Source organism: Mandrillus leucophaeus, unplaced genomic scaffold (genome assembly GCF_000951045.1).
Source record: "Mandrillus leucophaeus isolate KB7577 unplaced genomic scaffold, Mleu.le_1.0 Scaffold223, whole genome shotgun sequence".
In the NCBI taxonomy this organism is placed as follows: Eukaryota; Metazoa; Chordata; class Mammalia; order Primates; family Cercopithecidae; genus Mandrillus; species Mandrillus leucophaeus.
The window spans coordinates 4,358,975-4,385,745 of NW_012102288.1; the positions used below are offsets into that span (position 1 = coordinate 4,358,975).

A 26,771-nucleotide genomic window follows, 5' to 3' on the forward strand; every position below is an offset into this window, starting at 1 on the left:
TTTCTTTCTTTCTTTCTTTCTTTCTTTCTTTCTTTCTTTCTTTCTTTCTTTCTTTCTTTCTTTTTTCAGAAGACAATCCTTTCTCCCTTTTGGGAATAGCTACTATAATGAATAAGAAGTCATCGTAGTTTAGAAAATAAATTCACTTGACTGTATAATTAAGCTTGAGAAGAAAGAGCACATGTAAAAATAGAAACCTGAGGATACTCCTGGTGAGCAAGAAACCAAATGTACATTTCCTCCTCAACATTGAAGTTTACTTTCAGTGTTCTACTTGTTTTTTTCCTTTATTTACTTACATGACATTTGGTTGGATATTAATAGGAGAATGTTAATGTATAAGAAAGAGAGTCATGGGATCTTGAAATTTTAACTTTGGGTCCTGTCCTCCTCAACCCCCCACCAAATGGGGACAATACCCATCAACATCCTGGCACTTCAGAATAAGGGGTGTGTAAATTACGCATTTGATCCAGTTCTTTTTGACAAAATATGGAAAAAAACACCCTCTGATGTATTAAGTGTGACTCTCTTGAAAATATATAATGATCATTTGTCAACATGTTATTTAACTCACTAATGAGGAAATCAGAAGACAAGAAAACTAATTAAAAGAGCATTTGGGAGATAGTTTTCATATAGCCCAGGAAGAAATGTTGGAATAAGTTTGCAATGGATACAGGGCAATAAAAGCAAAATTTTGATAGTCCGATGTTTACAGATATCATTTGCATCCTTAACTGTATAAAAATCGTTTCAGCATGTCAATCTTCTACAAATAAACATGTCTGAGTCCTAATAAATAATAAATAAATAAATAATAAATAGTAAGTGAAACAAATGTATGTTTGAGAGAACTTAATAAAACATTCAATGGGCCTTTTGAAACTGTTCCAGTATGACACTGATAAGATCTGTAATCATAATCATTTTTCCTTTAATTCTAAGTTTTGGATTTTTTTTATTTTTATTTTTTTGAGATGGAATCTCGCTCTGTCACCCAGGCTGGCGTGCAGAGGCATGATCTCGGCTCACTGCAACCTCCACCTCTCAGATTCAAGCAATTCTTCTGCCTCAGCCTCCTGAGTCGCTGGGATTACAGGCATGCACCACCACACCTGGCTAATTTTTGTATTTTTAGTAGAAATGAAGTTTCACCATGTTGGCCAGGCTGGACTTGAATTCCTGACCTCCTGATCCGCCTGCCTCCGCCTCCATAAGTGCTGGGATTACAGGCGTCAGCCACCACGTCCAGCCTGGATTGTTTTTTGACAAAAAGACTATCTTCTGGGGTCAGATAATATTATTGCTCCCTGGCTATATGATCATTATCTCTTAAATGCTATTTAAACCAGTTTCGTGTTCTTCCTGATTTCTTCATTAATGAGATAAATAACCTGTTGACAAGTGCTCATTATATGTTTTATGAGAGTCACATTTATACTTCAGAGGATGATTGCTTAAATACTTGTTAAAAAGAATAAAGTCACACAAGCAATTTACACACACTTTATGTGTCAAAGTGTCCTGATATAAGTACAGGTTCATAACAAATGTGTAGTGTCCTTGACCGTGGGATTCCCAGTTCCCAGGCATTGTGCCATAACCTTGAGTTTTTGAACGGATATGTTTTAAAGGGTGAGAGAGGCAGGAATGCATATTTTGTTCCAGATTTGTCTGACATTTAAAAGGCCTTTGTCCTTTAATTACCTCAGTAATTAATTAAGACTAACCAAATACGTTATCAAGTTCATTTTAAAGAAGAGGTTGTAAAACCAAATGCGAGACAGAAATTTCTTGGTAACTCCTGTAATTTTGAACTAGTCTTGGTGTTCACACTTAGTAGACTACTGCTTTATTGTAGTTTCTACTGACAGCCTGTAAAAACAACTAACTGAAGAATCATCTGGAAAGTTTTCCCTTAGTGTTTTTCACTGAATTATTCCCCATAATTTTCAAGATCAAGTCTATAAGATGAGACTCTTTCAGATGAGATTTATAAAAGTTTAAATTTGGAGACAATAAATGGAGGATAAAAAGAAAGGAAAAATAGTAAAGACATGCACTTCTGTGACCCCTTATAGACATCATGCTGAGTAATGGTACATGTCCAGAGAGTAACTCCTTGTTTCCAAGTATATCAATTTCAAGTGTTAGAATGTTTGGGAAAGCAGCGTATATTCACACATTTCAGCTAATCAATGAAATTTCTTATTTCTAATAGGCTTCAAAATAATAGGTCTGTTAAGCATTCTTTTATGTTATTGTTGGTTCTTTTGTTGTTTTTGTGTGTCTGTGTGTGTGGTGGTGTTGTTGTTATTTTTAGAGAGGGTCTCACTCTGTCACCCAGCACCCAGGCTGGAGTGCAGTGGCTCAATCATGGCTCATTGCAGTCTCGACCTCCCAGGCTCAAGTAATCCTCCTACCTCAGCCTCCCAAGTATCTGGGACTACAGATGTGTGTGCCACCACACCCAGCTAATTTATTTTATTTCATTTTTTGGTAGAGATGGGATCTTACTATGCTGCCCAGGCTGGCCTTAAACCCCTGGGCTCATGCTGGCATTACAGGCATGAGTCCCCATGCCTGGTCTGTTTTTTCATTCATTCATGAATCAAGCAGAGAATTTGCAATCATTTCCACTATTTTCCCTCATCTCTCCAATATCTTAGAGAGAAGCAGAAATTATTATTCCTATTTTAGAAATATAGAAAATAGATATGCCCAAGTATTTATGGAATCTCCTTAAGTCTGATATATTATCAAATCCAGCTCATTTATCACTTCTAAACTTCCTGAGACACTGCCAAGAGGTAAGGGTTTCTGTAAGTTTGTAGTACTGACTTCGTAGCCAGCCTTTCCACATTCACTATCATTATCATGGTGTAGGCTGTGGCTTTTCTGACCATTTCTTGGTGCCATGGGGTTCTCAGAAGGCCCTCAGGGGCTGCTGGGCTGAGAAGAGATTAATGTAACCAGGTATCACCCACAAATCCCCCCCACCACCTTCACCACACATACACTTAACCAGAGAAACTCTACCTGTGGTTGCCAATTCCTTGGTTGGAATATTCTTCCTCCAGAAATTCACATGGCTCACTCAACTCATTCAGATTTCTTCTCAAATATCTCCTCCTCAAAGAGGCCTCTTTTGGATCACTCAGTCTATACCATCCCCAATCCTCCCTACACCTCCAGCCATTCTGTCTCATAAACTCACTTTAGTTTTCTTTATGCACTTATCACTCCCTGGCTTTATAGTATCTATGTATTTATTTGTTTGTCTACTGTCTGTGTGCTGGGTCCTCCACTGAGACCAAAGTTCCAAAGGAACAGAGATTCTGCTTAGTCTGGCATTATATCCCAAGGGTGTAGAAAAGCCTGGTGCATCATAGCTACAAATAAATATTTGTTTATGAATAAGTGAATATATTCATATTCAGATTATTTTTAAGATTGCAGTTTTAGAAAATGTTCTGCTGCTAAGGTAATTGAGAGCCAGTGGTTTCCACCCTTTCATTTAGATAATTTCACCCGGTCGCCCTGACTTTAACTTCTCTGTCATTTTTGTGTTCTATACAAAAATGGACTGACTATATTTTATGTGGCTAATGTCACTTCTCTGTTTAGAATCTCCCTTTCTAGGCTGGGTGGGGTGGCTCATGCCTGTAATTCTGGCACTTCGGGAGGCTAAGGCTGAAGGATAGCTTGAGACCAGGAGTTCAACACTAGCCTGGGCAACATAGCAATACCCCACCTCTACAATAAATTAACAAAAAATTAGCCAGGCATGGTGACACATGGCTGTAGTCCCAACCACCCGGCAGGCTGAAGCGGGAGAATCATATGAACCCAGGTGTTCAGGGCTACAGTGAGCTATAATCGTGCCAGTCATTGTACTCAAGTTTGGGTGATAGAGACAGACTCTTCCTCTATTAAAAAAAAATAAAAAAGAATCTTTTCTTCTGTAATACTTCATGCCTTCAGAATGTTCTCAAGGTCCTTTTGCCTGATATTTAATGCCCATCAAGATTTGTCTGAAATTCTTCTAGCGTTAAGTTCCAGTATTTTCCTGCATGAGTCTCCTAAGTATCAATAGCTATTTTCTCCTATGTGTCTTTGTTCACTTATTTGCACAGCCTTCAAAGCCTCCTCAGATACTTCCCCCTCCAGGATGCTTTCCCTAATCATATCAATGGAAAATAAACATCCAAAGCAATTGATTTGCATTATTCTAGTGGCATGTGTAACATCCTGATTTGCCTAACAAATGTTTGTTATGTGTATCTTATTTCATTTACTAGCTTGTAAATATCTTAAGAATGGGAACTGGTAACTTATCAACTTGATCAAGTAAACAATTACTGAGCAATCATTGAAAAATGGATAAAAGTGTAAAGAATTTAGTTTTTACTTCTGTAAATCCCAAGTAAAATCTGTTCTCCCATCTCTAGGCCTGATTGAGCTTATTCATATGCCCCTAAAAAGCAATTAATTGGTAACAAACAAGCCAAATATGGCTCAGATACATGATGTATACAGAGGAGATTTTGTTTTAGTAGCTTTGGGACCAAATCCGTCAGAAATTAAGAGATTGAAGATCTGACTGTGACTTCCAGTAAAATTGTCAGTGAAAGCACAGCAAAGAAAAACATGGTGTTTCCTTGAGTACATAAAATAAAAACTCTTTTTGCCTGAGTTATGTGGATGAAAGCAGAAGTTTGAAGTTTGCTTGTTTGTTTTGAATAAGCTGCTTTAAAAATGCTGGCTGTAACTGTTCATAAGCAAGTTTTTTCAAAAATAAACCTGTTTGTATTGAGATATGATTGACATATGATAAACATATTGAAAGCATACCATTTGATATATTTTGATGCATGTCTACTCCCATGAAAGCATCTTCATAATTAGAATAATGAATATATTCATCACACCCAAAATTAAAGGCAAGTTTTAAAACAATTTATTTTAAAAATTAATGTACTATAAAATTGACATTTTTGTACATGGTTTTATTAATTCAAATACATGTATAGATCTATGTAACCATCCCCACAGTCAGGATAAGGACCATTTCATCACCCCAAAAATCTGTCCTCACATACATATAGCCTTTCTCCACCATTCATCCTTGGCAACCACTGATCTGTACTTTATCTCTATAGCTTTGTCTTTTCTACAGTGTTATATGAATGGAATCCTATAAGTATGTACCATTCAGAGATGGGCTTCCCTTACTCAGCATAATGCCTTTTATGTTAATTCTAGTTGTTACAGGTTATCAGTTGTGTGTTTGTTTATATTCTTTTTTCTTTCCTTACTTTCTTTTTTGGCTGAGTGGTTTTCCTTGTCTAGATAAACCATAGTTTGTTTATTCACTCCCCTGCTAAAGGACATTTAGGTTGTTCCTGGGTTTTACTATGTATAGAGCTGCTATAAACATTTGTGTATGGGTTTTTATGAAGATAGGTAACTTTCTTTTTAAGATTATTTTATGCCTCATTTCATAAATAATAACAGGATGAGAAATTTTTCTGTCTCCAAAAATGGGAGGAGTTTCAGATGAATTTTTAGAGAGTTGGACTCTCTCAACAGGAGGATGCAATCTTGCCCCATCATTCATGGCCTGTGGTTCTATCTGCCATTGTTCTATTCCTAGTTTTCCAGATCACATAACTCTCTAAGACAATTCGGTGCTGCAGTAGGAGTCCCTATGCCCCTGTTTTGATGTGTTATATGGCACGTATTGAGTACATACATACATCAGAGCAAGTAATTTCACACATTCTGGAGCCGAGAATATTTTTGTTCTAATTAGTGAAACATGAGTGAAAGAAGCTGAAGTTTTGCATTGGTATGGAAGGTAGGTCTGAAAATTAGAAGAGAGAATTGGAAGAATTCTCAATCAGTAATTGACAGAATTGGAAATAACTGTTATGTGTTAATATTGGAATCTCATGATTCTCTAGCAATATAAATCTTGGATTTATAATTTATTTATTTATTAAATTCAATGAATATATATTGAACACCTACTATGTCACAGATACTATTATAAATGTATTTATTTTTACTATATTTTAATTATATTAGCATCTTATTAACATATCATTGAAACGTCTTCTTTTCCCCCCATAGGAGTCAATTTTACAGCTCGATCCCAGTCATTTGCTGTCTTGCCTGTGACTAGGAAGGAGAAGTCGACCATCATCCTGGCTGCTTCCCTGTCCTCTGTGGCCTCATGGCTGGCTCTGAGCTGTCTGGTGTGCTGTTGGCTTAAAAGAAGCAAAAGCAGAAGTATGTAGATTTTTAAAAAAATTTTGGAATGAAAATTTCTGAAAAACAAAGTCATCGTGCATAACATATTAATGATTCTTTTTCTTTCCCCAAAGACAAATTTTTGTGAGCTTCTCTAAAATATAAAATTACACAAAGCCAAATTGTTCAGTTAATACATTAGAGAAAAGGATTGCCTAATCTTGAGTAATAATAGCAATAATCATAAAACCTCATGTTTACTAAATACTATGGAACACATTCTGAGCACTTCAGATAAAGGAATTTCTTTAATCTGCACAACAACCCAATGAGGTGGGTGATAAATATTGTGCCTGTTATTATGTATGTAGAGAAAGAGGGACAAAAAGGGTAAGTCACCTGCCCAAGGTCTCAAAATCATGAAGAAGCCAGGCAGTTTGGCTCTAGATCGCATTCTCTGAAACACTATACTCCATTGCCAGCTGAGCCTTCAAAAAGTGAGTTAAAGAATCAGGGAAAACCAGCACTTTGAGAGGCCGAGGGGGGTGGATCACCTGAGGTTAGGATTTTGAGACCAGCCTGGCCAGCATGGTGAAACCCCATCTCTACTAAAAATACAAAAATTATCTGGGCGTGGTGGCAGGCGCCTGTAATCCCAGCTACTCGGGAGTCTGAGGCAGGGGAATTGCTTGAACCCAGGAGGTGGTAGAGGTTGCAGTGAGCTGAGATTGCGCCATCGCACTCCAGCCTAGGTGACAGGAGCGAAATTCTGTCTCAAAATAAATAAATAAATAAATAAATAAATAAAATAAAAAAAGAATCGGGGAAAATGTCATCTTCTCCTCTTCTCCTTTAAAATGGGAGAGGGCTTAGTGTTTTTTGTTTTTGTTTTTGTTTTAGCATAGAAATTAAGTATGTTCCTAAATATTTCCCAGAAGTGGATGCTATTTTTTAATATTTTAAAGCTGGAGACTTGTAGTCACTGAGCGAAAGAGGCTTTGTAAATGAAGCTTCTTTCTATCTTAGAGTGGAGGAGACAGGTGAGCAGATCAGGCATTGGCAAATTCCTTATTCCACCCATTCCTCCAACCCTAGACCACCCAATGAGTGGAAGAAATATTTGTGTTACTAGGAGGCCCTACAAAACCAAAGTATAAGCAAGAGTGAAGTTTAAAAGAGGAAAAATAAAGAGAGACAAAGACAAAAGATCAAAATAAAGGTGAGAGAAAGTAGCATAGTCCCACTACTACAACATTCACTGGGCTTGGAACTCTGAGAGATGCTTGGGAAAGGAAGCTCCACTGGATACATTTTCTGTATTTGAACTGAGCTACAGCCTGGTATCCCTGCTTCTCTCTTCATCCTGTTGATCTGGACTGGACTAACTACAAGGCAGCTCCTTGTCTTTCTAAAGAAGAATGGGATCTTGACCTTGTTCTGCTTTGTGTTGCTGTGATTTGCAGTTTTTTGTTTTTCCTTCTTAAAGTTCTGTCTACATTCAGTGTGTGTAGTACTGTCTGCTTGTAAGTAGAATTTTCATAAATTTTTATCTCATGTAATCCCGTGAAGTAGGTGATTTGATTCTCATCTTCCATATTGTATCTAAACCAAGCAGCCATGCAGGGGTCTCTCCCTAAGGTCTAACCTCACTTTTAATCCTAAGCTCTAGAGATGGCTTTTTCTAACTCCTAAGCTCTGCTAACTCCACTTTGGATCTCCCAGCCCTAGAAGTGGCTTCTTCCTGCATTTACAAATATATCTATTACTTCAGTGTCTTACTGTTGCTCTTTCAACCTTTCAATATCTGTGGACACATTACCTTGTATGATATCCCCATATTTTCCTTAGTGGGCACAGACTCCTAACTATGTTAAACAAACAAAAAAGATGTAAAGAAATTACAAGGAACTTTATGAAAGTTTTACAGTAGTCAGATCTGTATAAGTGATTTGTATTTCCTTCTTTATACCTTCTGCATTTTATATTTATTAAGTTTCTAAAATTAGCATTCATTTCTTCAGAATCAGAAAAATATATTGTTCCACGACTTACTCATAAAAAAGGATACTCTGGTTAAGCTATATGCTCTCTGTGTCTGTCTTTTTCAATTTGGGTCTAAGGATCTTGTTGTACTTTCAACGATTGTTGAGAATCTAAACAACTTTTGTCTATGTGAGTTCTATATCCATTAGTATTTCCAAATTAGAAGTTTAAACAGAAAATTTTAAATTTACTCATTACCTTATTTCAAAATAATATATGCATTGCATGTAAACAAAACATTTTAAATTAAAAAGTTGTAGTTTCAAACAATATATAGTGAAAAGAGTGTGGCATTCTTACAAATCTCTTTAATGTCTTCCTTAATAGGCAGCTGGAATCTCTTGGCAGCTTCTGTATTCGACCTATTGCAATATATTGTTTTTGCTGAAGTATATGAAGAAAACCAGCCTCAGTCAGATACACTGTAGAAAAGGCATAAGCATTTTAATAGCCTTTACAGATAATAGTGGACATTCTTCTTTCCTACTGCACCCAGACTTGACAAGAAGTAGTTACTTAAAGTGCCATCTCAATGTCCTTTTTGTACTTTGTTACATGAAAATCCACCAGTCTCATCATATACTTTGAATGGAGCTTTCATCCATGCGTTATGCTTTGACCATTTTGAAAATATTGTTTCATGGCGTCGTGAAGATCTTCTCGACATTGACATATTTTATTCTACTATTCAAAAAGATCACATTTGTTAATAACATGAATCATTAAGAATTAGAAACCTGTGACGCTCATGCAGTTGATACAAGTTTTCCCAAATTCCAAGTTTCCCATGAAAGCTTGAATTTTATCACTGGCAACAAACATTGTAAGTTGTTTCTGTTTTACAAGCTCACTTCATTCATTTGAGAAAAAATGAAATCTACCAAATACACAAGTATGAATAACCATAATTTCTCAATCATGTTTTCAAGCTCTTTCAAGTAAAAATAGTGTTCCATGAAAAAATAGCTAATTCAGCTCAAAATTCAATTGTAAAATTGCTTTTTCTTGGGAAAAATCACATATGGATTTTAAATAAAATTTAATTATCTTTACTGCTTTATCAAAGATATTCTTAAGTAAAATTGACTTTTGTCTTTTCTCTTCTTGTTGGTTTTTTGTTTTGTTTTGTTTTACTGTGATTTTATTTCAGGGTATATCCCTCCGGATCATGCCTATCCAAAAATATATACCTTGTGGTTTTTACTTGCATTTCTCTAATGATTAGTGATGATGAGCATTTTTTCCCACATACTTTTGGCCACATGTATGTCTTCTTTTGAGAAGTGTCCATTCACGTCCTTTGCCCATTTTTTTAAATGGGATTGTTTGCTTTTTTGATTTAAATTCTTATAGATTCTGGATATTAGACCTTTGTCAGATGCATAGTTTGTTAATGTTTTCTCTCATTCTGTTGGTTGTTTGTCTCCTCTGTTGGTAGTTTCTTTTGCTGTGCAGAAGCTCTTTAGTTTAATTGGGTCCTGCTTTTTTTGTTTATGTTTTTGTTGGATTTGCTTTTGGAGGCTTCATCATGAAAACTTTGCCAAGGCCTACGTCCGTAATGGTATTTCTTAGATTTTCTTCTAGGGTTTTTACCATTTTGGGTCTTACATTTAAGTCTTTAATCTTGCATATAGTGAAAGGAAAAGGTCAAGTTTCATTCTTCTGCATATGGCTAGCTAACTTTCCCAGCACCGTTTATTGAATAGGAGTCCTTTCCCCATTGCTTGTTATTGTTGGCTTTGTTGAAGATGAGATGGTTGTATGTGTGCAGCTTCATTTGTCTATTTGTCTATTAGTCTGTTGTCTATTTGTCTATTATTTTGCCAGTACCATTCTGTTTTGGTTACTGTACCTTTGTAGTATAGTTTAAAGTCTAGTATGTAATAAGATACCATCTCATACCAGTCAGTATGGCAATTACCAAAGTTAAAACAGTAACAGATGTTGGCGAGGTTGTGGAGAAAAGGGAATGCTGATACACTGTTGGTGGGAATGTAAATTAGTTCAGCCACTATGCAAAGCAGTTTGGAGATTTCTCAAAGAACTTAAAACAGAAGTTTTCAACTCAGCAATCCCATTATTGGGTATATACCCAAAAGAGTATAAATCAGTCTACCAGAAGGACACATGCATTTGTATGTTTATTGCAGCACTATTCACAATAGCAAAGACATGGAATCAACCTAGATGCCCATCAAAAGTGGACTTAATAATGAAAATATGATACATACATACCATGGAATAGTATGCAGCCATAAAAAGAATGAAATCACATCCTTTGCAGCAACATTGATGCAGCTGGAGGCCACTAAACCAAGTGAATTAATGCAAGAACAGAAAACCAAATACTGCATGCTGTCACTTATAAGTGGGAGCTAAACATTGGGTACACATGGACACAAAGAGAGGAACAATAGAAACCAGGGCCTACTTGAGTGGGGAAGGTGGGAGGGGGCTAAGGGTTGAAAAACTATCTGTTTGGTACTATGTTCACTACTTGGGTGATGAAATCATTTGTACACCAAACCCCAGTGACATGCAATTTACCTGTAACAAACCTGTACATGTACCCGCTGAACCTAAAATAAAAGTTGAAAAAGAAAAAAAAGATCTACTTCCCACCCATAACTACCTCTTTTTCATGCCATGTCATAGCATTACTTTGCCATATTACAAATTTATTTGTTTATCCTCTGCCATCCAAACTAGAATAAAAGCTCTATCAGGGCAGGGATCAGATCTTTTTTACTCATCATAGTATTCCCAGAGCCTTAAACAGTGCCTGACATGAGGAATATAAATATATTTTAGATGAATGCATTTATTAAGTAGATGAATAGAAGATGAAGTACCTCTTCAGCCAGGGATAGACTAAAGATATACAGTCTTCAACTAAAAGCCCCCCTCATCTTGCATTTGGTGGCTTGTACTGGTCTCAATTCCTTGGTATTGATATCATACTGTTACACAGGTTGTTAACAATGGAGAAGGCTGGGTGAAGATGCTTGCATCCTCCCTGTACATTTCTTGACAACTGCCTGTGAATCAATATTCATTTCAAAATTAAAGACTAAAAAGTATTAATAATATTCTGTCACTAGCTAATCAGTTCTGTCCAACAGAAGTATAACATGAGCCACACATGCAAGACACATATATAATTCTCTAGTAGCCCTTTAATATATCAATAATGTTATTTCAACATGTAATGAATATAAAAATATTAGGTAGTTTACACTTTTTTGAAAATTGACTGTGTACATTATACTTACAATACATCTCAATTTAGCTAGCAACATTTTAAGTGATCAGTAGCCACATGTGTCTGCTATTTGTATAGTTTTATACCATAATGTTGGTGGTCAGTATATAGGATTTTATGGCATTATTTCTTGAACTCTGAATATGTTATATGCATTCTATTGCATGTATATGATAATTATGGGACAAGGATACATACAAGGGAAACACCTAAATGCTGATGGTCCCACTTACAAATAAAAATGTTCTTTTTGTCTGAACAAAAAAACCGCTTCTTTTTCTCCATTAATACAGAAACAAAACCTGAAGAGATTCCCGAATCCCAGACTAATAATGAAAATAATCATATCCACACCTCATCCAAATGCCGAGAATCACAAGGGCCTAAAAAAGAAGACACTGTGGTGGCAGAAGGTAAGCTTAGAGGTGGAGATGATCCCCACAGGACAGACCCGTTGTGGACCGACTGAGCCTCCCTCTCCTTCAGCTGTGTTTCTGAAGCAATTTCGTTTGTAGCCCCTTCTTAGTCTTTGTTACTTTCCTTCAAAGAAATATCCCAGCAGAAAAATACACACGTCTGGCTGATTCATTCATCTATTCACCAATTATTTGAATTGATACATATACTTTATATATATATATATATGTGAAGATTATTGGTTTAACATTTGAGTTCGTTACGTAAAGCAGAAACTAGAGTATAGGCATATAATCTTTCCTTTAGCTATTGCAAAGCTGCCAATTTGGCAACATTATTGAATTTGGGAAAGAAGAGTACAGTTGCCAAATACAACTATGCAAATTAGATTGAGTACAGAACCCTCGACACATGAGTCAGCTTTGTTAAGCTGTGCTTTGTTGTTTAGCTGTACTTTCAGCAAAATGTATTATTTGCCTCCGTGGTGTATTATGCCAGATGATATTACTTGTTATATTGTTAAATTGCCATTAGAATTAGTGCCAAACAGAGAAAAGATAAGCATTTGCCGGGGATGAATGCTTTGCCCTTATCTGACTAAGAATGCTGCAAATAGAAAGACTGGGCACAGCACAAGATGGCTTTGCCAAATATAGGTATGATACATGAAAAATATTCATATAATTTCCCTAGGCCTGAAACATTTAAAAACATGTACTCTAAAGAGTCAATTATCATATTTTCTGCTTCAAAAGGCTTACCTGTCTTAGTGGTTCTGAATGTATGTTTAAGCAAAAAATAGCAGCCCAATGTTATTCTGCCTCTAAGTAGCTGAGTAAGATCTTTCATGTGTGTGTTTATGTGTGTGTGTGTGTGTGCGCGCGCACGCATGAGCATGAGTGTTTATCTGTTTGCTTGTTTGTATATCTTTCCATGAAGGAAATAAAAGTTTGTTTGTTTTTTTCAATTTTCCCAACATATTAGCTATACTCCAGTTCCTGGACCTGCACCAAAAGGTGGTAGAGGGTGTGGGGTGTAGATGGGAGTAGTATTGAAAAAAATAGAGAAAGAGAGAAGGGGATGGGAATTATCTGAAGAGTCCATCTAAGATTATTCTAATTTTGCTTTTTAGAAGCCTCTTGACCATACTATTGCATGTAAACTCAGGACAGGTGTTTGAACCCTGCCATCTGAATAGCTCTTCATATTCAGCTGCCATCTACAGAGAATGGCAGGAGTGATACTAATCTCTCCCTTAATCTCATATGGCTATCTTTGTGAATCTCAGTGGCCTGCTTAAATTAACTACATTACGCAGTCTACAGTGCCTAACTGTTTTATTAAGGAACATTTTTTATGTGATGGTTTATTAATAAATTAAGAATGAGACAGGGAGGGACAAGACTCTCTGGAAAAGTTTAGATTGAAGAGAGGGGAGCATCAAAGAGGCCATTTTATTAGGACATACAAGTTAAAAATAGAAAGATGTGTTATCCGAATCCTCCTCTGGGGATCACAGCAGATTTGTTTCCTTATCTTCTAAGCTTTGTACAAATCTGAAGAGTATCGTTTTGAAGACAAATAATGAGGCATCTCCTGCTTTTCTTTGGAAATTATTACCAGCTATGAAACACCTAATTATTGGTAACTTTACATACATTTTGTTTTATTCTGTTATTGCCATGGCACTTTAGCTTCCCTTTTCCCTCTGTGTTTTTAAGCTTTTAACATTTGCTGATAAAGTGACTGACTGTTTCTGTCTTCAGCACTTTGCCTTCACTAAGCACTATCACAGCACTTAGGATGATTGAGCTGTTGGAACCGAGCATGACTACTAGATTCAGATTATAAATTTACCACATTACAGCTTTTACCAAAAATTGCATGGATACAGTCAGGGTGCCAGAAAATTGTGATGAGGGAAGAAGAGAGTAAAATATACATCCCTCCTATTTTACTGTCACCAGGGTTTTTGATATCAAGAGCCATCTAAGCCCTCTTTTAAAATTCATATCTGCTAATGTCACTCTTCTACTCATGAAATTTAATGAATTCTCATTGTCAGTTGGAGAATCAGGATAGTGTGACATAAGAGCATAGAACCCAGAAGTCCAACAAACTGAGTTTAAATCTGACTCCCTGTTGTCAGACTTTGGTAAGACAACTAACTTCTCTGTGTGTTTCAGTGTCCTCATCAGTAACATGGCCCTAGTGGTACTGGCCATAGTTATGGTTATCATACAGAATAAGTGAATTACTGTCAGTAAAGAGCACAGAACAATTTCAGGCATACTATGTGGGCTATATATGTGTTATTTATTATTGGTTTAGAAAATGTTATTTAAGATTCAAAGCCCTCTAAGCCTTGACTCTATCCAATATTTCTAACCTGATATTGGGTTTTCCTCTCTTGCCCATGCTTACCCTCACCACACTAACTCATCCATCCCGGGATTAGTCTAATATTTCCTTGCTCATTTACTTGCAGTTTCTTCCAGTTGGATGGTTTGTCTTCACCTGTTAAAACCAGCTCAAGCTTTAAACAGTAGCTAAGGTGCCTTTTTTTTTTTTTTTTTTAAAGAATGTTCACAACACAAAGAAATGATAAATGTTTGAGGTGATGAACATGGTCACTACCCAGATTTGATCATTATACATTGTATACATGTATTGAAATATAACTCTGGGCTGGACACAGTGGTTCACGCCTATAATCCCAGAATTTGAGAGGCCGAGGTGGGAGGATCACCTGTTTACAGGAGTTTGAGACCAGTCTGGTCAACGTGGTGAGACCCTGTCTCTACTAAAAATACAAAAAATAGCCAGGCGTGGTGGCATGCACCTGTAGTCCCAGCTACTCAGGGAGGCTGAGGCAGGAGAGTCGCTTGAACCCGGGAGGCAGAGGTTGCAGTGAGCCAAGATCGCACCACTGCACTCCAGCCTGGGCAACAGAACAAGACTCTGCTCCCCTCCCTCCAAAAAAGAAATATCACTCTGTACCCTGTAAATAAGTACCATTATTACATGTCAACTAAAAATCAGAAAACAAAAGCTTTCCTCAACCCCTTTCTTCTCAACCAGAATGAACATTTTCCTCTTTGGGTTCCAAGTATACTGAGTGAGTGCCTTCATTGTAGCACTTCTGGTCTTTGTAATTCATTGTATGATAACTTTCTGTTTCCAAAGGTCAGTCGTTTTCAACCAGGGGAATTCTGCTCCCCAGGTAGGGTGACTAACACATCCTGGTTTTTCCCAGAACTCTCCCAGTTTTGAAACTGAAAATCTTGTGTCCCAGGAATTCCCTCAGCCCCAGACAAATTGGGATGGTTGGTCACTCTACTTCCAGAAGACATTTGCAGTGTCTGGAGACATTTTGCTGCCACAGCTTGGGAGCAGGGGAGCACCACTGGCATCTCGTGTGTAGAGATATATCTTATAATACCCAACACCACCCCACAGCAAAGATTAGCTAGCTCAAAACATCAGTAATGCTGAGGATGAGAAACCCTGGCAGAGGCTTTTACTGATCTTTGTAACATTTAGATGACAGCCTGTTGGAATGACTTAATGAATACAATTAGATTTCCTCTCCCAACGAATATTAAATAAATATTTATCTTCTGATGTTTATTTAGCATGTTATAAGGCTCCTTCTGTGTAATTATAAAGAGATGATATCTGGTCCTGTGCCCTTTATGAATTTTCAGTATGGTTGGGATACAAGAGTAATATTTGGGGGAAAATTAGAGAACAATTCCAGGCAACACGCAATTAAGTGTGAGGCAGTTAGAACAGTGTGTATCTAAAAATTCAAATATGGGAGAGAATGCTAAAGGAGATAAAGAATGCTATTGTCCTAAGTTACATGTTTAGCCCCTCTAACTCAAAAATCATATCATACTGTTTCAAATCCCATTTGCAAAGGGCTTAGTTGTCCAGTTTATATAAACTCAGATTTGTAGAAATGCCAGGGAAAGAGTCTTGTTTGCTCTGTCAGAGCTCAATTTTGCATCACACATTCTCAACTGTTCCCTTCTTCTCTAAATTGGTTAATTGGCCCCAAATCTTCCAGACAAGACACAGAGTTATCTTTAACTCCTAGTTCTCCCTTTACCAGCCTGTCCTCTTGCTTATCCATTCTTTCTCTCCAGTGTCTGTTTTTTCTCTCTCCTCCTCTATACTTCATTCCACAGATATATCTTCAGTTTTATTTAATACACTCCTTACGGGGGTCTACTCCTTCACCCCTATCTCTTTTCCCTCCAAGACAATATTTTCTATGCGCAACATAGGCCTCCCCACACCAAAATGTCTTTCTCTAAAGTATCCACTTTCTCTAAAGTCTCCCTGATATGGTTTGTCTGTGTCCCCACCCAAATCTCATCTTGAATTGTAACTCCCACAATTCCCATGTATCATGGGAGGGACCCAGTGGGAAGTGATTGAACTTTGGGGTTGGTCTTTCCTGCACTATTCTTGTGATAGTGAATGAGTCTCAAGAGATCTGATGGTTTTAAAAATGAGATTTTCCCTGTACCAGCTGTCTTTGCCTGCTGCCCTCCATGTAAGATGTGACTTGCTCTTTCTTGTCTTCCACCATGATTGTGAGGCCTCCCCAGCCACGTGGAACTGTGAGTCCAATTAAACCTCTTTGTTTTGTAAATTGCCCAGTCTTGGGTATGTCTTTATTAGTAGTATGAAAATGGACTAGTACATTCCCATTGATCCCACTCCAAATCATATACTTTATCTTTTTTTCAAACTTCCTTATCTAGAAGGAATAGTTCCTTTCTCAACTTTTATAATACTTCTCACTTCTTTATTTAATACCTTTTGTATGTAATATAATATTTGTGTTCATCTTATACAGATCCTTTGGTAAAAATTCTGTATCTTTTATGATCCCAACACCACTGTTACCATAGGGATTTAGGGTATTAGACCAACGATAACTATTATTGAGTGAATGATGAAGACCTGGTGAAATGAGTCCCCTTCTTTCCATTTCCCTTTTCCAGAGACCCTTGGATTCCAGGAGTTATTACAACTGCTGAGAAAAAAAAAAAAAAAAAAAAGACCTGCCCCTGCCCCTCTTCTAAAAGAAATGTATTAATAGAAATTTTATCCAGGTTCACCAACTATACAAAAGGATGATGAATGCACATTTTTTGGGTCCTAACAGTGGGAAAATATGACTTCTTGCTTCCAGCCAGTGCTTTCTTCTGGCTACTTTAGCTTCCTCTTCCAGTTTTCTTGCTACCACCTTTGTGTTTGCAGGACAGCCATTGCTGCTGACCTCAATATTGCTTTCTCCAAATTATGCACCAATCTTTGTCTACATCAATTTTCTTTATGGAATCCATGCATCAAATGTTGGAAATGAAAAAGTGAAGTGTAAGAAAGAGGCTATATATGCACATGTGACCATGAACATCTACTTCAAAGATTTCTTATCTCTACCACCTTAGAGATACATTGACTGTATATGGTGTTTTTTTGTAAATATAAAATATAAATAGCTGTCACTTTACCTTCTGTTAATACAAATGTATAAGAATGACAGGGATAGGGAAAGACAGAGATAGCTTCATCTGAAAGCAAAGGAGCTGAGAACTAGAAATTGTCTCAGGTTCTCAGGAAAGCAAAACTATGTTTGGAAATTATTAATAAATAACATGTCCATGTCATATAATTTAAAAAATGAATATTTTCTACTTTAAAACATGGATAAAATATAGTAGTTGTTCCAGAAGAAAACTTTAAAAAATAAGCAGGAATAGCAGCATGCCCACTGAATAAGATGAAGAGCCTGGTATAGTGGTATGCACCTGTATTTGCAACTATTCAGAAGGCTGAGGTGGAATGATTGCATGAGCCTAAGAGTTTGAGGCTGCAGGGAGCTATGAAAATATCCACTGCACTCTAACCTGGGCAATGTAATAAAACCCTAGTCTCAAAAAAAAAATTTAAAAAGAATGAAGAGTTCCATTTCTATTTTCAATCAAGATCCAATATCATAATTAACAAAGGAGTATTAGAGGAATTCATATTCAAACGAGGAAAAACACATAAGTCATTCTTACCATAATTTTATAACATATATTTTGGAATCATAAGAAACATAACATATATAAAACCAAATGACCAGGCATGGTGGCCATTCCTGTAATCCCAGCACTTTGGGAGGCCGAAGTGGGCAGATCACCTGAGGTCAGGAGTTTGATACCAGCCTGGTCAATATGGTGAAACCCCATCTCTATTAAAAATACCAAAAGAAAAAAAAATTGCTGGATGTGGCAGCATGCGCCTATAGTCCCAGTTACTCAGGAGGCTGAGACTGCAGAAGTGCTTGAACCCGGGAGGTGGAGGGTGCAGTGAGCCAAGATGATGCCACTGCACTCCAACCTGGTTGACAGAGAGAGACTCCATCTCAAAAAAAAAAAAATAAATAAAACAAATTAAGAGGACAATGTTGGAAGTTGTTTGCAGATGATATACTTTTTAAGGATAACTTAAGATTCGACCATGAACTACCATGATTTATAAATACTTTGAATAACTCACTCAAATATAATGTCAGTCCAAAAAATTGTATAGGGCAATGGTATATAGTTAGAAAAAAGTAAAGAAATGTACAATAGAGACCAAAGGATATACTGCCTTGAAAAATGTCTTAACCAGTGTTATGTTGAACCTATATAAAAATAAACTATATTTTATTAAATAGTATAAAGAGAAGACTTGAATACATAGAGAAATATAATATATTTCTAATTAGATTGACTATTATTGCAAATACCTCAGTTATTCTCAAATAAATGGAATTAATGCAATTCCAATCATTCTTTGCAATGTTGAATAGCATAAGATGGATTCCAAAGTTCATCAGAAAATATAGGCTAATGATACAAAGCCAATTTTCTAAAATAAATAGATTTTGTGGTAGTGGAAATGAGTAGCCCTATCAGGGAATTAATATTTATGTCACGTTCTTAAGATAATGTGATTCTGTTACAAGCATATATGGGCACATTAGTGGAAATAGCCCCAATTAGGTAGATATAGATATCATATATAGGTAAGTAGATAAAGATATTAGATATAGAAATGAAATATATAACAAAAGAGAAAATAAAAGTAAATATAAAGGAAAACAGTTTATAAAAGGTTTAGTCAATTTGACTATTTAGAACATTTATCAGTCTAGATTCACGTTTTATAAAATATAACAAAGGAAGTTCTAGATGGATTAATGAGTTAAATTAGGTTTACTAAAACACATCCATTTCTACAGTATCACAAATCAATAAAATGCAGATTACTTAAGATACAATGTCCTACTACAGACATTTTCCTTTTTATTTTTCTCTAATTTGTATGCCTCTTCATTTGTCATGTATTGCTTATTGAAAAGAAATAATATTTTTCACATAAAGGAACAACTTCTCTAGACAAGACAGAAGCGTTAGTATTTAATTATAGCATATACTTCCCTAACATGTGGGCAGGACTACCGTACCTTATTGACAAATGAGAAACCAAGATGGTTGATTCTTGTTGTTGATTGATCAGTTGTTCAAGATCCGCTTCAGATCCTGTTTAGAATCAAAGGTCCAGGCAATATATTAGGCTTTCTATACTGAGTCCAGATCACCCAACACTGAATGTTACACATGGAACTAGGCTCAAAAAATATGCACAGGGTATGGAGAGGTAGAGAGAGAGAGGGGAGATTCATTGTTAATATTCTTATTGCAAAAGAAGCCAGTGACTAGTACCCACACAAATTTTTAAAGTCACAGGCACAGTGCATATTTGCTGCTCAACAAAGTTTTGGAAGTTGGAAGAGGCTAAGGGTAGCTGGAAAAGCTGTAGCTGACTGTGGGTGGACCTGAAAGAACCCAGAACCAGTGAGTCTTCCTTTCTGTAGAGAAGAGATAAATGTTCCCCGTATTGTATCCCATTTTCCCTAAAACTTGGTCAAATCCACCAGTGGGATTCTAAGAGGCATCGAGGAACAGTTTAAAATCCCATCTTTTCATTTTAATGGGGACTCATCAACAAGGCAGAGGTGGAAAGGAGGCATGCCAATTCATATATTTTGATACTCACTATCCTTCCTTCCCTAAAACCCAAACATTCAGCCGAATGCCTTAGGACACGTATCTGCTATAAATTCATTTTTTATCTAATTTGTCTGAGATCTAAGCTTCCTGTGGAGGTCCGAGATCAAAGGATTTGATTCCTTCTGATGTCGGCACTGACACATAATGTGTGCTGACTTAGTTCTGTCTATAACCTCACAGTGGGAGGCGGCCAGCCTCTCTGGGCACCTTTGCACAGTGAACTTTCATTTCAGCTGGGGAGTCTGTCAGGTATGTTGCTGATTGGAGCTGCCATGTAAATAATTCATGGTAGATTTTTAAATGTTTTGGGGTCTGCAAAGGAAAGCTATGCTTGTGTTAGTCTTTCATGAATAGATGCGGACTTAAAGAACAACGGGGAAAAGATTTCCAATGAAGGTCCTCAAAAACAAGATAACAGTATCTTCAATGGATTGAAAATAGGCGACCTGCAGTGTTTGATTCCTCTTATATGAAGTGCTGTTGGTTTTACCAAGGGATTAAAATTCAAAGCCTTTCTTGCCCTTTTAAAGTTTGCCTCTACCTGACAATTTATTATTCTTGTTCTTTGGTTATTTCTGATCCTCATAAACTATGTCTTTTCCACCTGGTGGGAGAAAACTAATTATGGAGATGATGCCCAGCTCAGTGCTTGGCAGAGGACTGGGCATAATGAGGGAGCAAGGTTGACAGCACACAAACATTTCTTCCTTGAAGGAACTCAAATTCCTAAGAGGAAGATGAGACTGTCACATAAGGAAAAGGTGACCAATAATAGAAGAAACTGTGCAGGTCCAATGAGAAACTCCAGACAAGTATTGAGGGATAAATCAATGTAGTTTGAGCTGTCAAGAAACACTTCTGGGAGGAGCTGAAGGTCCCATAGGAAAACTAGGGTAACCTGAAAGTTCTTATAGCTCAAAGCAAGAGAATCATCCCATAGTTTGATGGCTGTAGAAGACACATGCTAGACAAACAGACTGTGGAACAGGAGAGAGAAAATATGAATAACATGGGCTTATCATAATGTTAATAGATGTGTCATGGAAATAATAGGAACAACATGATTATCTTATTTTACTGCTCTAAATCAAAAGCATTATATATATATATATATCTGTGTGTGTGTGTGTGTGTGTATGTGTGTGTGTGTGTGTGTGTGTATATATATAATGTTATTACTTTCTCTCATCCTTACCTCATTTTCCAGATTAAATTGAAGTGGGAAATTGTTATTCTTTACCCCAATACTGTCTCTTATAGTATGAATCAGACAGGATTACTATCTCCTAACACAAACCAAGATAGCTCTCAACGAACTCAGGAGAAAAATAACAAAAAGCTTAATAAGTTAGGCATCTTCATTGCATACAAATGAGTGGTTAATGTATTTGGTGGTGAGATGTGAGAAAAGCAGGGACGGTAAATGTAGTAAACGTAGATGACAGTATTACCACCTACCCCCCAGGGTTTAGGACAGGTTCATCCTTTTTTCGCTGTAAGGCATATGAACAGTGACCTTTGCATGCATGATATACTCCCATGCATGTATCCCACTGAACATGCTTAACTTTCCATTGCAGTCTTTATCTTGACACAGTATTGTGTGGTGCCTAGATATCTGTTTATGTATATTGCACTCTTCTGAGTTGATGTTTAGTTCTGTTTAATAGAAAAATAAAATACAAATAAAACGTTGAGAGGAAATCAACTAAAACAACATTGCTAAAATAAATATATTTTAGTAAATTGTGAAGCAGCACCTGAGAATAAATTAAAATTATACAACTAAAGCCCAGAGAGGCTGAAAAGATGAAAGTCATGAAGCCAGATAGCAGGAGAAGGGGAATTTGAGCCTAATTTTGTGACTTGAGTCTAATGTGCCATCTCTCCTTCTACTGTTATGCAACCATACATGTACACACTCATATAAATAGATGTTTATGTGATTATTTCTACAAATATTTATAGTCATGTTTTTATAAAACTAAAGATATTTAAATTATGAATTTGGCATAAAAGCCTAAGTATTAGATAAGACTGGTTTTTATAGTTCATATATCTTAACACAGGTGTGAGTTGGCCCACTGGTAAGGCCTGACCATGGTCTGGTTTTTGCGTTGAAGCCTAGCCCTTACAATGAAAAATCCTCATTCAGTTATCGATATCATATAAGTGTTTTTTGAGGAAGACGTATTCCCAAATTTTTATTACATATTTGGAGTATCTAATAAAAGATATTTGGAAATCAAAGAGCTGATGTAATTCAATCTTTGATTTGACAGTATCTTGTCAGAAATGCTAACTATGCAAAATGTGTAATTAACTGGTTGAAAACTAAATCCATTTATTCCCCTATTTCTTTTCTCCCCAGATATGAGAATGAAGGTCATGCTGGGCAGGCTGAACCAGTGCCCCCACCAGTTGATGAATGGAGTGTCCAGAAGGAAAGTTAGCCGCCACATTGTCCGAGAGGAAGAGGCTGCTGTGCCTGCTCCTGGTACTACCGGCATCACATCCCATGAGCACACCTGTGCTCCAGGTGCTCCTGCCCAGCAGGTGTACCTGCAAGAGACTGGGAACTGGAAGGAGGGCCAAGAGCAGTTGCTCAGATACCAGCTGGCAGGCCAAGATCAGCTGCTGCTGCTATCCAGGCCTCAGACAAGAGAGGCAGCAGTTGCCAGGGCAAAGTTGGCTGAGTAAGCAAAGTGGCAGTTTGGGGCTTTCCCAAGAGAAGAAAGCCTCCTGTGGGGCCACTGAGGCGTTCTGCCTTCATTCAGTACACCTGGAAGCTATTCAGGAGCAACTGTGATCAGGGAACGTGTGGGCATTTGGTCTGAAAGGCAGAATCTTCCAAATACTTCTGGATAATAAGCAGGGGAAGTGAGGACTGTCCTGCTGGGACAACTAAGAAGAGAGAATATGGACTCTGAATCCCTGTTTCAACTTTAAAATGGAAAACAGTAATATAAATGCTTATAGACTGAAAAATGTCTGATACATCTTTTGCAGCTATCACGATCCTAGTACATTGTCAGACAAATGATGGCACTTGTTAATTATTTACCAGTTTTTAACTTAAGCCTGATTTCAACAAGTTAATAATGGCATAATATTGACTTATACCAGCAGGAGTTATTATTAAACATTCTCTGGATTGACCACCCACAATGCTTTCAGCTTCTCTTATAGAAGGGATCATGAAAAGGTCTGGTCAGCTACAGTTAATTCCACACTGTTGGAGAAAAGCATTTCTTTATCCTGTAGTAACATTTGAAGGGACAGTTCAACACCCTGCTCTGTGATCTGTCAGAGCTTACCTTCCAACCACAAGGCAACTTCCTGGCTTTTTACAAGTGGATTTTATTTCATGGTTTAAATTCAATCATTATTGAGAGCCTACAGTAGTGTGAGCATATCAAATTTGCACTTCATGAGTATTTACACATGAAAATTGATATTCTCATGGGCTTTGCTGAGAGTTCAGTTAAGGACAAAGATGTAAAAATACCAAATTTGAGAAAGGAAATTGTCTATGGACCACTGTTGTATTTTTCAGTGATTCTCTCCGTTAGTAGCTGGGTCACATTTACAACTGGAAAAGAACTACATTGGGAGATCAGAGATAGCCAAGTGGCCAGGTGGATGATCAGCTAACTCCTTTATCAGATAACTGCTTTTTGGAGAAGATGATGCATAAAGCTGTGATACGAAGGAGAGGAGGGATTATGTCATATGCAACTGCTCTAGGCTGTGCTGGGGGTTTAAATGGAGATCATAATGAAGGCTTATCTGGTATTGATACATTTGGTAAGGGTGTTAAAGGCAGTTTCACCAAATTCACACATTTGTATAGGGCCCATTTCTTTTCAAACTGAAGAATACTTTAAAGAGCCTGACTGTGTCCTTGGCTCTGGATCCAGAAGACCCTATGCTCCAAGCATGTAAAGAAAAGATGGCAGGAATGAGGAGAGCCTCCAAAAAGAGATTGCTCTCAGATTTTCCTGAAAATCCTGAAAACCAGGATTTTCCAATCTCTACAACGTTAATGGGTTGTTGTGTGGTTGAGTTGGAACAGAGAAAGGAAACACACTCTTTCATTGCTGAAATCTAAATTATGATGCCCTGGAATTAGTATTATGGGAAGTACTGGCAGAAAGCTGTTATGTCTGCAGGGCATCAAGGGGGAGGTGTGTCTCACCCTACTACCAATTGGCAGAAATGTTTTAACCTCTTCTTTAGGCATCTGGTGAGTATTTCAGATCTTCAGGCTGTCCCTGAAAGGAGGTAGGTAGCTTTGTCTGTGGTCACTGTGTTGGATCTGGAAGAAAATATGAGTAGACGTTAAGGCCAGTGCTCCCCAAGAGATTTCAGTCCAGGCTATCTGTGTTCAGGGAAGGATTTGCAAGAAATTGGTTTATAGAAGTTTACTCTGGAGGCACAAGCTGGCTGCCTGCTGAGTAAGTCCTCTTCGTAGATGATGTATTTTGCTTGGGCACCAACAGAATTAAAAACAAAAAACAAAAAATAACTCGAATGACTTAGGCAGAACATGCCTTCCCTAGTTTAATTAGTGCCTGTTATAACCAGTTATTTATCTTTCTTGTAGGTTCTTGGTCTGTGAAATCATTTGCCTTTGCAATCTCTACTTTAGTACACTCACTGGATCCTCAAACAGCTGTAAGCTTTTTGGACAAAAACATTTCAGAAGTGAAGACTTTTGAGGATTATAAAATGGTGGCAGTCTTAGTCCTTGCCCTACCTCAGTTTACCTGCACATTCCTTCTTTCTTTCATTTCTGCAGATTCTTTCACCACTTTTTAAATATTTTTCCCAGGTATTTTTCCTGAGCTCTATACCATGCATAAATAGCTGCCTAGTAAGATTATCCAGTAGGTTATCCTATAGCTACTATGAAGTTAACACAACACTAAAACCTGCTCCTCCTTGTGTTTTTTTCCCAACTCAGTGAATGACATCACTGCACTCAGACCAGAAATCTAGAAGTCAGTCATGACTCTTCATTCTATTTCACCCTTCGCAAACAGCCGCCAGCTCTGTTATTTCTGCCCCTTGTTTACCCTTCTCTCAATTTTTATTATCTTCTTATTTATCCCCTATGCGTCACAAGACGCATCTTTCTAGGAGGCATGTTTTATCCTATCCCTCTGTTTAGGAATAACCATAATTATCTTACTAATTCCATCCCAGAAAATCCTGTGATCCCTGAGGCTAGAATTGACTCTTTGGGCCTAAATAGCAGCTATAAACATCTTCAGTAACTTGCCAGGCTCTAGCGTGTGGCATGGAATTTTGGCATCTAGCTAAAATCTTTCAACCCATAGTTAAGCTAGTCCTCTTTCTCTTAAAAAAAAAATCAGAGAATTGGGGAAACACTGAAAGCAAAGAGAGAGTAGCTGTACATTCATTCATGTCTGGAGATGAGCCAATTTGAGCACCACTGTAGGCCAACACTAAATTTATTAAGATCATTAACATGGGTCACCCAGCAAATACTTCCCAGCAGTGACGATTTACACCCTTTATCTAAATAAATATTGAGATGTACTTTATTCCTGTGTTAGTTCAAAGAATCTCCTCTTGCCTCCCATTGCTGATTTTCTGTATTGATGGACTCCTTTCTCTCAAGAGATTGGACAAGCTAAAAGTCTAGAGAGTTCAAAAGTGTTTGAAAGTACATTTTAACTGTTCTCACCACAAAAAAATGCTATGTATGTGAGGTGATACATATGTTAATTAATTCAATTGATCCATTCCACAATGTATATATATTTCAAACTATCAAGTTGCATATGACAAATATACACAATTTTTATTTGTCAAAAAATGTCTATAAATATTTGTGGATGTCAAAATTGAGGAAGAAGTATATGTGGAGCTATGGTTGTTTTGGCCATCTCTCCAAGCTTTTTGTTTGGAGAGGGGGACTTTTCTAGGGGGGCAGGGACTGTGTTCAGGGAAAGTACCTGACCAACAGAACTTCATGTCTCTTCCAGAGTGAAAGACTCAGCTTATCTGATCAAGGTGGACTTGCCCTTCAATGGATTTGCTCTTGGTACTGCCCAATGAGGCCACCGAGGACCAAGATTTGAGCTCTCTCAGGGCCCACCCCTTTCAACAATTTAGTTGAATGACTCCCTTCCATCTATCAGTCTTACTCCAAATATGTGAAATTACTATATATTGAAATGCATACAAACTATATGCAAAAATGAGTATGAGGAAATCAAATGTAAATCATATGCAAATATTATTCAACCAAGGTTCTATAAAATTGTACATGTCAATAACAGTAAAGAATTTTAATTAATTCTGTCATTTAAAATTCATGCATTTATTCCGTATTTTGCTTTCACAACTTATAGTCAATGTCAATTTTGAAAAAACTATAAACACAAAGAATTAAACACTATTGAGTACAGAACTGTTGATTTCAACATACACTATAGCACTTTGACTAATGAGAGATATATTTGAGAGAAAAGTCACTTTCTAGAGGTAATTTTTAAAGAGAAATAAAACATTTCTATAAAATTAAATGTGGATTAAGTGGCAGAATACAGAAATTTGGATGTTTACAAATATTCTTCTAGCATTTGTTCTTTTTATTTGGTGATTTCTTTGCTTGGAACAATTTAGAAAATTTA

General features: G+C 37.0%; 1 protein-coding gene and 1 long non-coding RNA gene across 2 annotated transcripts in view; one reads left to right on the plus strand and one right to left on the minus strand.

Annotated features, from left to right (window-relative positions):
• The window catches only part of PKHD1 (polycystic kidney and hepatic disease 1 (autosomal recessive)), a 507,823-nt gene extending 484,729 nt beyond the window's left edge, over positions 1-23,094 (plus strand). The window contains 4 exon segments of the mRNA XM_011981329.1: positions 6,133-6,297; positions 11,857-11,976; positions 22,478-22,751; positions 22,753-23,094. Of these exon segments, the coding sequence (XP_011836719.1) occupies positions 6,133-6,297; positions 11,857-11,976; positions 22,478-22,751; positions 22,753-22,915 (722 nt within the window). The 3' untranslated portion in view covers positions 22,916-23,094.
• On the minus strand, positions 19,434-20,149 carry LOC105540620. Its single transcript, XR_001006221.1, has 2 exons — positions 20,093-20,149; positions 19,434-19,659 (listed from the first exon to the last, which is right to left on the minus strand). It is a non-coding gene; the product is annotated as an uncharacterized LOC105540620 (long non-coding RNA).
• Positions 23,095-26,771: the final 3,677 nt, after the last annotated feature.